We start from the raw sequence: 12,426 nt of genomic DNA on the forward strand, positions 1-12,426 counted from the left end.
GTTTTCTTGGGGTGTTTCATTGTTGTTATTTATTATCTTTGTATTTTCATTTTTATATCTGATTAAGAATTAAATCCTACTCTGGATTTAATCCTACTCTGATTTATGTGGAAATTCTTTCAGTTTGGCTGTGTATTTGGATGTGTTTTCTTTATTAATTATGACTTTTGCCATGTTTGTAATTATGCAAATATTGTCATGACTTGTGCCAAAGGTACTCCAATGGGTTAGAGGTTTTTTTTTCTTTTTTACCCTCATTTTATTTTGCAATATTACATTCCATTACATCTTTAATCATTATTTGCAATACATACTATTCATATATCTATATCTATCTATCTATTTGGTACCATATTTTTACCACTATGATGTCCTTCCACCCGTGCTCAGCTTCCATTGTTTTTCATTCCCTTCATATTGTATTTAAAAAAATTATTTACATATTCCCCATTAATCCCTTTTCATCTCTTAACCTTAACTTTAAAAACTTTACAATCAATGCATTTCAATAAATTTGTTTTGGAACAATATTTTGTCTGGGTTAGAGTTTTCTTGCTGTTAACGAGAATCCTGTAGGTTTGAGCCCACCCAGAGATGCCTGTGGAGTAGATTACACATGAGGTTCCTTCCTAGTCTTCTAGGATTCTATGTTGTAAGCTGCCTTGAGCATTGTTTTAACTATAGAAAGGCATGCAAATAAAATGATGGTGGTGGTGTTGATAGGGTAGTTTTTATTTGTTCTTACGTTCCGGTAACGAAGAACAATAACTGAAAAGATTTTAGTTACAGGTAGGTAGCCGTGTTGGTCTGACATAGTCGAAACAAAAAATAAATAAATAAAATACTTCCAGTAGCACCTTAGAGACCTACTAAGTTTGGTCTTCAGTATTTGAAGAAGTATGCATGCACACTTAAGCTCATACCAATGACAAACTCAGTTGGTCTCTAAGGTGCTACTGGAATGATTTTTTTTATTTTTTGAAAAGATTTTGGGAGCAAACCTATGCACGATAAACTGGATTAGAGCAAGTCAGTGTGAATTAAGCTGAGGTAAAGCTACACCACATTCACCACACCACATTTTAATGTAGACCACATTTTAATGTATTTTGATGTGTGTTGGAAGCTGCCCAGAGTGGCGGGGGAGACCCGGCCAGATGGGCGGGGTATAAATAAATTATTATTATTATTATTATTATTATTATTATTATTATTATTTCCAATCCACATTCAGCAGCAAAGCTGCTGCTGCCGCTGCTTCTCTGCCTAAGCCTGGCCAGTGGTGGATTTTGGGGTCTCAGATTCCATGGGCGCCCTCTGTCTCTCACCTTCCATTCTGCTTCATAGTTGCGGCACACCCTCCAGCTCCGTGTGCAACCGGTTGAGATGTCCAAAATCTGCCTCTAGCCTGGCAGTGGGAACATAAGATTTTAGCATATTTTTGTATGTCGACTTGCTAGGTAATGTGTGTTAGTGAAATATCCTAACTCACTCCTGCTTGGGTCCTGCCCTCATACCTCTGGAATGACTATTTTTTAAGCTTCAGCTCAATGACCCTCAGCTTAGCCAGCTTCAACTGGGCCACCTCAGCCAAGGCTTGGCTACGATGGGCCAGCTTAGACAGGAAGCGGCCCTCTGACTTAGAGATCTGTTGCATTCTAAGATGCTCATCCAAGGGGATCTTGCTATGCTATAGGGTTGCTACTTCAGAAAATAACAGCTTCAGAAAGAGCAGAATATACTTATGACACAATATGCAACTCTCTTTGTAGTGGAGTGACAGAGAACTATCAGCATCTTCTGGCTTTGGCTTTTGCGGTAAAGGAGGTTAATGAAAATCCAAAGATTTTACCCAATATTTCACTGGGATTCAATATATATGATAACACTTTGCATGCTAGGTGGACGACTCCTGCTGCGATGCAATTTATTTCACCAAAGGACAGACTTCTCCCCAATTTTAAGTGTGGGACCCATGAAAATTTATTGACTATCACTGAGGATGTTACTTATTCCTATTTTCCCATACCACAAATATTTGCTATCTACAAGATTCCGCAGGTAAGAGTGTATGTGAGTAAGGATTCAAACAAATATTTACAATGTGAATAGTGCTTTTCATTTCAGAAGTGGTTTCAGATCCACCCACATTGGTTTTATAAAAATACATTTTTATTAAATTTCAATTAAAAAATGAAAACTATGCAAACACGATTTGGTGACAATACAATGGAACTTTGCTCGTTCAACTTAATGTGTTCCGGAAGTCCGTTCGGCTTCCAAAACATTGGATTTCCAATGCATGACTTCTGATTGGCTCTTCCAATGACAAGAGCCAATAGGAAGCTGCTTGTCTGCCACATTGGACGCTTGGCTCTGAAAACGCTTGGTTCGAAAACCAGAACGCTTGGTTCGAAAACCAGAAAATTTACTTCCAGGTTTTCAATGTTTGGGAGCCAAAACGTTAGACTATGGAGACGTTCAACAACCGAGGTCTGACTGCTTAAGTAATCCATATATATTTTAAAATATATTTTTAGAAATTTTCAAATAAAAAAAGAAAATCATGCAAAAATGTGTAAAATACAGTTATCAAACAAGATGTGATGCCTGTATAAGTAATCCATATACAATTATAGATGATGGATGAACAAAGCAGACATAAAATAAACCAAATCAGGGCTTTGAACGCATTGAAGGGAGCAGGTAGAGCTTTTCATAGAATAGACATAAAGGCTAAATAAGACAGAATTACAAAATAATCTATTATGCAAATCGAAGGTGATAAAGTATTCAAATGCCCTGACTCAATTTATCAACCACATTCATTCAAATTAATGGGACTGATGTTTTATCAAGCTGCTTTTTCAACCCTCATTAAACTTGCTGCTAGGGGGAAGGAAGAGGGTGACTTTCTCATTCCTCTCCCTGTTCATCAAATGGAGGGGGTAATTCCCTGGGATGTATTTTTGCAAGAAGGCCAAGCAGAAGATGGGACTGGTGAAAGCACAGAAACACTGTTACACAGAGAGGTGAATCCTTCCTAGTGTGCAGGCAGGAAGCAAAGTCGGCACAATGTGCTTCAATCTTCCCCTGAAAGACACAACCGGCAATCAGAAAAGGTCTTAAAGTTTTCACAATACTTTCCCAGTGCCTGCTTTTCTTCAGATTTAGATTCAGGTAAATCTTATGTACCGTTAAATCCCTAATGTATATCATCATGTTTTTTATCAGTATCATAATTATCTGAATCCGATTTAATTTGCAAGGTTGCTTCTAATGCAATTTCAATGGATAAGACAGTGGTGTGAATTGAGATTTTCTGGATAACATGTGAGATTTAAAATAGTATTTGATGTAAAATCAGAGAATTTACAAAATCTTGGAAAACCTACAGTAAAAAAATACATTACAAAGTATGAACAATCATTCAGATATATACATGGTGTTTTTATTAAGAAATACAGTACTGTAGAAATGTTTTTGCAGTCCCTGAACCCTTTCACACACAGAACACCACCAATGTAAACTATTTTCCCCCACACCGACAATTTGTTTAGCTCATATATGATTCTGCTTCAATTATACTGGAGAACACTGAAATCCCTTCATTCTACAAAATGGTTCCAAAGAGACTTGATCAGTTCAGGGGGATTCTCAAATTACTTGACCATTTCCAATGGAGATGGATTGGATTATTTGCTACAGATGGAATGACTTTACAATGGTTCATACAGAAGATGGTACCAGAATTTTCCACTCATAGTATTTGTTTTGCATTTCTTGATTCATTCACCAGTTTTGAATATGATATTGAGAAAAGAAGTTATATGAGAAGTTCAATGTATTTGTCTGATAAGATCATGAACAGCAAAGTCAACGTTTTGGTCTTCCATGGAGAGGCTACAAACATGATCTATTTGACACATCTTCTAACCCTAGGAATCAAGGCCCAAATGCAAAATCCAAAAGGAAAAGTCTTCATTCTGACAATCGGGATGGAGTTAAAGACATACCTCTTCAGTCATAACTTTGATATTCGAGATTTCTCTGGTGCTTTATCATTTGCACTTCAGTCTAATGAACTTCAAGGATTCCGACACTTTATTCAGAACAGAAACCCTTCTAACGCTAAAGGAGATACATTTATTAAAGATTTCTGGACAGATCAATTTCGCTGCATATCCCAGGATACTGTTATGGGAAGTATGAATTTATTACAGGGTAATTACTCTGGGAGAACTTATTCTTCTCCTTGCACTGGAGAGGAGAAACTCGAGAGCCTTCCTGAGCACGTCTTCCCAAGGAGTGTAACAGGCCAGAGCTACAGCTTTTACAATAGTGTCTATATTGTGGCTCATGCCTTACATGCCTTGATTTCATCCAGATCCAGAAGCAAAGCAGGGATGAAGACAGAAATAAGGAACCTTCATAATCATCAGCCATGGCAGGTGACAGAGTCCAAACCTGAATTAGAGGCTGGTTTTTCTACTTTTCTTATCAATTCCAGTGACATTTAACTGTACAGCTGAATGCAAATTGTTTGTTAGGAAGGGGTTTTTTTAGGTTCAGGAATTCCTTTTTTGCTGACATAAGCACCCGGCCCCTTTGCTTCTTTGTTGCCCATTGTGTAGAGATGTAGATGGGAACTTGTTTGTTCTGTGGAGAGTTTTCCCCCATATTTTGCGGAAGAGGGAATGATAGGGACCATTCCATCCACACAGCTAATTTCTACATACCACATCTGGAGCAGTTGGCCAGCATGTTTTCTTCCATTCAGCAGCTTTTCTGATTGATTGTTTGAATGGTCTTTGTGTGTGTGTTGGTGTGAGCATGTGAATGTGTGATTGGACGGGATTCATTTGGGCAGAGAGAGAGAGATAGGTGCAAGTATGGTATGTGAAAGAGAAATGAAGAGAGGGAGATTTAAAAGGGCATATGACAAAGAGTGGTATGTTTGAGAGATGTACATGGTGTGTGTTTTCAGACGCAGGCAGATCTCTAATGTTGCCTCAGCATGAAACAAATGGATAATAAGTTCTATATAGTAGCATTGGCTGCATCCGAATTGTTGGTCTCAGCAAGAACAGCAATATTACATCTCTAGGTCAAGTTAGAAGCAACAATGAATCAACCGATGGAGATGTTTTTTAGATTGATCCTGTGCAATATTCTGCTTTTGGTTTACCGCTTTTTGGCCAGAGGGAGAGAGAGAAAAGTGTTTTTGTGGGGATGAGAAATGGAGAGAGGTAAATATAAAAGGGTATATGTTAAATATGTATATGGTGTGACTTATAGACTAGAGCATTAATGGCGCTTTATTTTTTATTATTTATAATTGTGCCTCCCTTCAGCATTTATTAATTATCTAGTTACAGGTAGGTAGCCGTGTTGGTCTGGCGTAGTCGAAACAAAATAAATATTTTTTCTTCCAGTAGCACCTAAAGACGAACTAAGTTTGTTATTGGTATGAGCTTTCGGGTGCATGCACAGAAAAGCTCATACCAATGACAAACTTAGTTGGTCTCTAAGGTGCTACTGGAAGAAGAAAAAATATTTTATTAATTTTCTGTTCATAGATAGATAGATTTATATATAGATATATAGATATCCCTCTCCCTACTCTACCACTGTTTCAAATATAGCTGTACACAGACGTGATGATGCCCTGTTTGAATTTATTATTTAGTATATTCCTTTTTAACCCATTGCTTCATATTCTTATCCTTCATTCTTATTTGTATACATAGTTTTGTATTGTATACATATTATTGTATACATAGCTGTCCTGAGCCCCTAAGGGGAAAAGGCTGAGTATAAATAAATTAATAAAAATAATAATTTTGGTCTTTGTATTTTGTCTTTGTAATTTGTTTTGTACCTTTAAGCCTGTTTGGTTTTTTCATAAGCTGTTGGCCATAAATAATAAAGGTTTGATCTAGATTTATTAATTATTAATTATTATTTATTAATATTATCTACATCAAGAGCATATTGTCCACCACAGTGGCCTTCATGAAAGCGGTTTTATTTTTTTAATCTGGCTGAACCATTTTCTTAAGTAGCTTCTTTTTCTGTTTTTGTTCTAGCTCTACCATTTTTTGAAAGCTGTGTCATTTAACAACACTGTTGAAGAGAAGCTTTCCTTTGACCAGAATGGGGAGCTCATTCAAAAGTATGACATTATCAATTGGATCACATATCCAAACCAATCTTTCAAAAGAGTGAAAGTTGGAAGGATGGATCCCCGAGCTCCTCCTGATGAACTCTTGAGCATCAATGAAGATGCCATAGTGTGGCCCAGCAGGTTCAATCAGGTACAACTTCAATGCAGATATTTGGGAAAGTGCCCCAGTTCTTGATGAGGGTGAGGTCTTATGTTCAAAGCCCAACCCTCAGCCCAATTTTGTGCTTGCCTATGCTCATTCTCCAACCACCCAACCCTCTGAGGAGAGATTTGATGGAGCGTTCCCCATTGCATGAAATTTTTACTCTCATTTAAGCAAAAATGAAAAGCAGTTTCTGGACACTGATGAATGTTCACCAGGGGAAGTGGGGCTGGAGTCTGACTGGGAAGAACAGGCAGACATGAGGAAACTTTAGAGCTAGAGGATGAAGGACTCAAGGAAGTGAAGGAAGAAGCAGGTCAGGGAAATGAAGAGCCAGGTGCTTCCCTACCATCTCCTACATCACCGTCTCCCAGAACCAGGAGAGAATTGAAGGTGGAAGAGCAGAAACAGCTACCATGCAAGTGTAATCTCCAGCTGTGTGAATGCAGCCCATGAATGAAAGTGAAAGAAGCTGGTGAAGGCAGTGAGGCCCCCTGTTACTGCAATTGAGCCATCAATAAGGGATATTTGGGTATTGTAAGTGTCAGCTTAGACAAGTGCCATCTGCACTTGTTAGGCCGGGGACCACTCATATTAGCTGATTGCATACAAGCGTCCCTAAATGACGAGAAATTCAAACTAAAAGGCTTATGAATTTTCATGCAGAATTTTTTTAAATACATCTACAAATTTGGGTAACTAAATTTTACACAGAAAAGAAAGAGAAAGCGGAACCAGGCAAACTATGTTCCACTCAACATTGGGGCAGCAGTGAGTGTGTGTGGAAACCACATGAACAACATTGGTTTGCCACAGCTGTGGATGGGCCTGACAGGGCCTGTCACACAATCTAAAGGGTTTTTCAGAGCCTATTGTAGCCACAGGAAGGCACAACAGCATCCCAAAGGAGCCCATTGCACTTGTTTTAGTTTCAAGATAATTTTCACGTTTCCTTCAACATTCATTCCATACGTAAGTCAAATATGATTCTCCTGAAGATCAACATCTCAACCTTTCATTTGTTGATAGACACAGCCTGTTGCTTTGTGTAATCCCAAGTGCCCATCTGGTTATAGGAAGAAAAGCAAGGAGGGGGAGTCCTTCTGCTGCTATGATTGCATTGTATGCCCCAAAGGGTGGATATCTGATCATGAAGGTGAGAGTTTCAGCATACAGGTGCAAGAAGAATGTCTATACTTCACAGCCCAATACAAGGAAGAATAACGGGCACATTAAGTGAATGCAATTAATGAACACTGTGTTGGCAATGCCCTTTTATGCATCCAGGTCTCAAATGTTATGTGCCTTCCATATTTCAAATGAGATTTGGTAGTGTCTATGAATCTGTATTTTTGTGAACCTTGGCATCTAGAGCCATCTAGCACAGTGCCACCTGCTGTGCAGATGACAGAGAGTAACAGCTATAGCTACTTTGTGTTACTTATTTATTACAGTAGAACCTCTACTTACAACCACCTCTTCTTACGGTCGTTCCAAGTCACAAATGCTGCAAACCCAGAAGTAAACACTGGGTTTGCCGTGATTCGCACCTGCGCAGAAATGGCTTCTTCTGACTGCACATGCACATAAGGGGGTTTCAACCAATGATCCATTCCGCCCAGCGGACGGACCTCTGGAACAGATTATGGGCGTAAGTAGAGGTTCCACTGTATTGTATTTCTGTCTTCTCAGAAGGAAAGGGTTAAAAATAATTCTAACCTGGTATTTTTTGTGCTTTCAATTTCAGATATGCCTGTGTGTTCCAAATGTCCAAATGATCAATATGCAAACAAAGGACAGAATGCATGTATTCTCAAGAGTAAAACTTTCTTATCTTATGAAGAACCTTTGGGTATCAGTTTAACTATTTCTGCTGTTTTATTATCCATTATCACAGTTTTGATGCTAATAATATTTTTGAAGCACCATGACACTCCCATAGTTAAGGCCAACAACAGGGGCCTGACCTACACTCTCCTCATCTCCCTCCTGCTCTGCTTCCTTTCTGCACTCCTATTTATTGGCAGACCTGACAAGGTGACATGTTTTCTGCGCCAAACTGCCTTTGGCCTTGTGTTCACAATGGCTGTGTCTTCTGTGCTGGCCAAAACCATCACTGTGGTTCTCGTTTTCATGGCCACACAGCCTGGATCCAGGATGAAGAAGTGGGTGGGGAAAAGCCTGGCCAGCTCCATTGTCCTTTCTTGCTCCATTCTCCAAGGAGGCATCTGCCTGGTGTGGCTTTCCACCTCTCCTCCATTCCCAGATAGTGACGCCCAGTCAATGACTGAGGAGATTGTATTGCAATGTAACGAGTCTTCCCCAATCATGTTTTACTGTGTCCTGAGCTATATGGGCTTGCTAGCTATGGCCAGCTTCACTGTAGCTTTCTTTGCCCGGAACTTGCCTGACAGTTTCAATGAAGCCAAGTTCATCACGTTCAGCATGTTGGTGTTTTGCAGTGTTTGGTTGTCCTTTGTTCCAACTTACTTGAGCACCAAAGGGAAATACATGGTGGCTGTGGAGATCTTCTCCATCTTAGCCTCCAGTGCTGGGTTGCTGACTTGCATCTTCTTCCCCAAATGCTACATTGTCTTGTTGAGGCCTGAGCTGAACAAAAGGGAGCAGCTAATTAGGAGAGGAAAACATTGAAGAACATTGTTATTCTCAAAAGTTTCTTCTTCTTCTTCTTCTTCTTCTTCTTCTTCTTCTTCTTCTTCTTCTTCTTCTTCTTCTTCTTCTTCTTCTTGTTACTTATAGCTCATTCAAAGCTTTTCTGACTTAAGTATAAATTAGGATGTGGATTCATTGTACAAAGAATATCTTAAAATGACATAATTGTGAATGTTCTTTCCCCCCATTATTCACTTTCTATCCATATCATTCATCAAGACAGAGGAAGGCAGAATTCATTGATTTCTCTCTCCATGTTACCATTTCAGTAACACTCATAGGTATGTTATGTTGAATGATAGGAAATGAGCTTAGTTTTATTTAAGGTGAGTCTCCGTCGTTTGAGTAGAATGCTGTAATAACAATACCATACCGACTTTAAGAAGCTTTGGGAAACAAGTGAAGGATAAGCATTCATGAATTGGGAAAAACCTGTAATTCCTTACAGACAGCATCCAAGAGTGACACTCTCAGGTAATGCAATTGCGGGAGCAGTTCACTTCCCCTTCCACCTGTCTGTTCCTTTAATTTTGTGACGACAAACTGGGTTGCTGACTTGCATCTTCTTCCCCAAATGCTACATTATCTTGTTGAGGCCTGAGCTGAACAAAAAGGAGCAGTTAATTAGGAGAGGGAAACACCGAAGAACATTGCTATTCTCAACATGTGACTTCCATTGTTCATTCATGATTTTTCTAATTGAAGTATAAATTAAGATTTAGGTTGTGTTGTACCAAGAGCATAATAAAATGACATAAATGTTGATTTTCCTGTTCCTGTTCCTTTTCTTTTCTTCACTATCTGACTATACCATTCATCAAAACAGAGCAAGGCAGCATTCATTTAGCTCTATCAATCCTGTCTTCTCAAGAACACTGTTAGCTATGCTAGGCTTAGCGAATTTCATAGCAGAGGTTCCATTCCAATGTGGATCTCCTTCATTTGAATACTGTGCTCTATACATAATACCACACTGACTTTAAGGAGATTTTGGAAACGAAAGAGGGGGCAAACATTCATAAATCTTGAAAAATCTCTAATTCTACAGACAACATCCAATAGTGACATTCTCAGATAAATTCTAGTGCATATGTAGATCATGGTTGCATCTCTTTGTATCAATCTAGTTTTGTATCTGGTCTGTATGGTCCCCTGAAAGTAATAAGTCAACTTGGGTTCTCATTTGGAATTGCAGGTGTTGGAACAGATCCCCACCTCCTTGTTTGCTTCCTGAACTACCATAATAAAGCTTTGCAGCTAATCTGGTAATGTGCTATGTTAGGTGTTTGACAGTTACCTGGTGCAACTGTTGTGGGTTTCGCCACTATTACACTACAGAATTCTAACTTGTCAGGGAAATATAGGAAGCTCCCTACTTAAGAAAGGACACTATAGTTGCTAATTACATCTGTTTGGTCACCATGAAGTGAATCTCTTCATGTTTTGGCATGATCAGGAGTTTCTCATCAGATGAGCTTCATGACTCAAGTGGTCAATACAAAAGAAGGCACTTTATCAGGCTGCTTGGTTTCAAGAATCTAACGAAAATTAAAACCTGGCATTTTCTGGTTTCACTTTGTAAATAGTTGTGTGTTATAGAAGAAGAAGAAGAAGAGTTTGGATTTGATATCCCACTTTATCACTACCCGAAGGAGTCTCAAAACAACTAACATTCTCCTTTCCCTTCCTCCCACACAAAAAACACTCTGTGAGGTGAGTGGGGCTGAGAGACTTCAAAGAAGTGTGACTAGCCCAAGGTCACCCAGCAGCTGCATGGGGAGGAGCGGAGACGCGAACCCAGTTCCCCAGATTCCGAGTCTACCACTCTTAACCACTACACCACACTAGCTCTCAGTTATCTGTGTAGTAGGATGCCCTACCAAACAACCTAGCAGTATAGCCACTGCAATTGTCATCAGTGTTGATGCTGCCTGTCACACATCCACACACAAAGGAGCTTTTCCTTTTCGAGTTATGCTTTGTCTCAGTCACCATCCTCAACTTGTTGGTTGTGCTTGGAAGAAATCATTTTCCTTTGGTATGCAGTGCAGCTATATTTCTTTTTTACTAAGTACTGCCTCCTTTCCATCATGTCATATGACCACTATGCAGCTATATCATACCCTCCACAATTTCCAATGACAATAGGGATGTCCTATTCAATACTACTACTACTACTACTACTACTACTAATTTTATTATTTATATCCCACCCATATGACTGCGTTGCCCCAGCCGCTTTGGACAGCTTCCAACATATATAAAATGTAAAAAAACCTTCCCTATACAAGGCTGCCTTCAGCATAGCTGCCAAGTCTCCCATTTTACGTGGGAAGCCCCCGGATTTTAATCCGTTTCCTGCTGTTATCCCAAATAGAAAAAAATCCCGGAAATCCCCCGGATTTCCTACCTGACAGGGTGGCTCCATTTCGGGTGCTGCTCTGCCCATGTTTGGGCACTGGAAATTGGGCAGCACCGGCATCGGAAGTCACTTTTAAGCATGTCCAGACATGCGCAGAAGCAACTTCCGGTGCCGCTCTGCCCATGTCCGAGCACCGGAAATCGGGCAGCGCCGGCACCGGAAGTTGCTTCTACGCATGTCTGGACATGCGTAGAAGCGACTTCCGGTGCCGCACCACTGCTGATCCCGCATTTTTCAGCGGGACACTTGGCAGCTATGGCCTTCAGATGTCTTCTAAAGGTTGCATTGTTACTTATCTCTTTCTGTTCTCTGTTGAGCAAAAGGAGAGGTAATTCTTTGGGGTGCTCTTTTGCAAGTGTGCCACACACCATACAGGACTGTCACAAGGACTGAAAATCTGCTACACAAAGGGACCATTCCTTCATGGCTGGGGGCACTGTTATGCAGTGGTTCCACTCCTTCCTCCTGGGCCATGTGCAGAAAGGGGTGTTCAGACCCCTGGGCTCTCACTTGTGGGGTGCCCCAGGGCTTTGTCCTCTCCACCATGCTTTTCAACATTTATATGAAGCCACTGGGAGAGATAACCAGTGGGTTTGGGCTGGGTGTTATGCAGCTCTTCCATGCTAAGTTGATTCCATATTTCAAATGAGATTTGGTACTGCCCATGAATTTTTGTTCCTGTGAACCTTTGCATCGATCTAACACAGCAGCCCACTTTATGAGTGAGTGGAACCTGGCTGAGGTTGTGCATCAGCTGACAACATCTGTCTCCCCAGGCCAAAGGATTCTTCTCAAATGGCCCATCAATGCCTTTTGTCATGTTAACAGATTTGCTATTCACCAGGCCAGCTAGGCTGGTTTACATAAGCCAGCCCTTGTCTGGCCTAGTTCTGGAGCTTGAACTTTCATTCAGTTAATCAAAATCCCATCATTTATTAATTTCCAAAATTTAGCAGTGTCCCCCAAACCTATAATAGGATTTTTTTAGAAGGATTCCCCTGT

General features: G+C 40.0%; 2 protein-coding genes across 2 annotated transcripts; both read left to right on the plus strand.

Moving 5' to 3' along the window:
- Nucleotides 1-3,620: 3,620 nt before the first annotated feature.
- Nucleotides 3,621-4,520, plus strand: LOC148683862 (vomeronasal type-2 receptor 26-like). The gene has a single exon (XM_088655829.1). The coding sequence runs from the start codon at nucleotides 3,621-3,623 to the stop codon at nucleotides 4,518-4,520; it is 900 nt and encodes a 299-aa protein (XP_088511955.1).
- A 719-nt stretch (nucleotides 4,521-5,239) lies between these two features.
- LOC132593115 (vomeronasal type-2 receptor 116-like) lies at nucleotides 5,240-8,981 on the plus strand. Its single transcript, XM_088655830.1, has 4 exons — nucleotides 5,240-5,263; nucleotides 6,090-6,317; nucleotides 7,359-7,485; nucleotides 8,077-8,981. Exons 1-4 carry the CDS (start codon nucleotides 5,240-5,242, stop codon nucleotides 8,979-8,981), a joined length of 1,284 nt encoding a protein of 427 aa, XP_088511956.1.
- The last annotated feature ends 3,445 nt before the right edge of the window (nucleotides 8,982-12,426 follow it).

The sequence above is a fragment of the Zootoca vivipara genome, chromosome 12, assembly GCF_965207765.1.
Source record: "Zootoca vivipara chromosome 12, rZooViv2.hap1.1, whole genome shotgun sequence".
Classification (NCBI taxonomy): domain Eukaryota; kingdom Metazoa; phylum Chordata; class Lepidosauria; order Squamata; family Lacertidae; genus Zootoca; species Zootoca vivipara.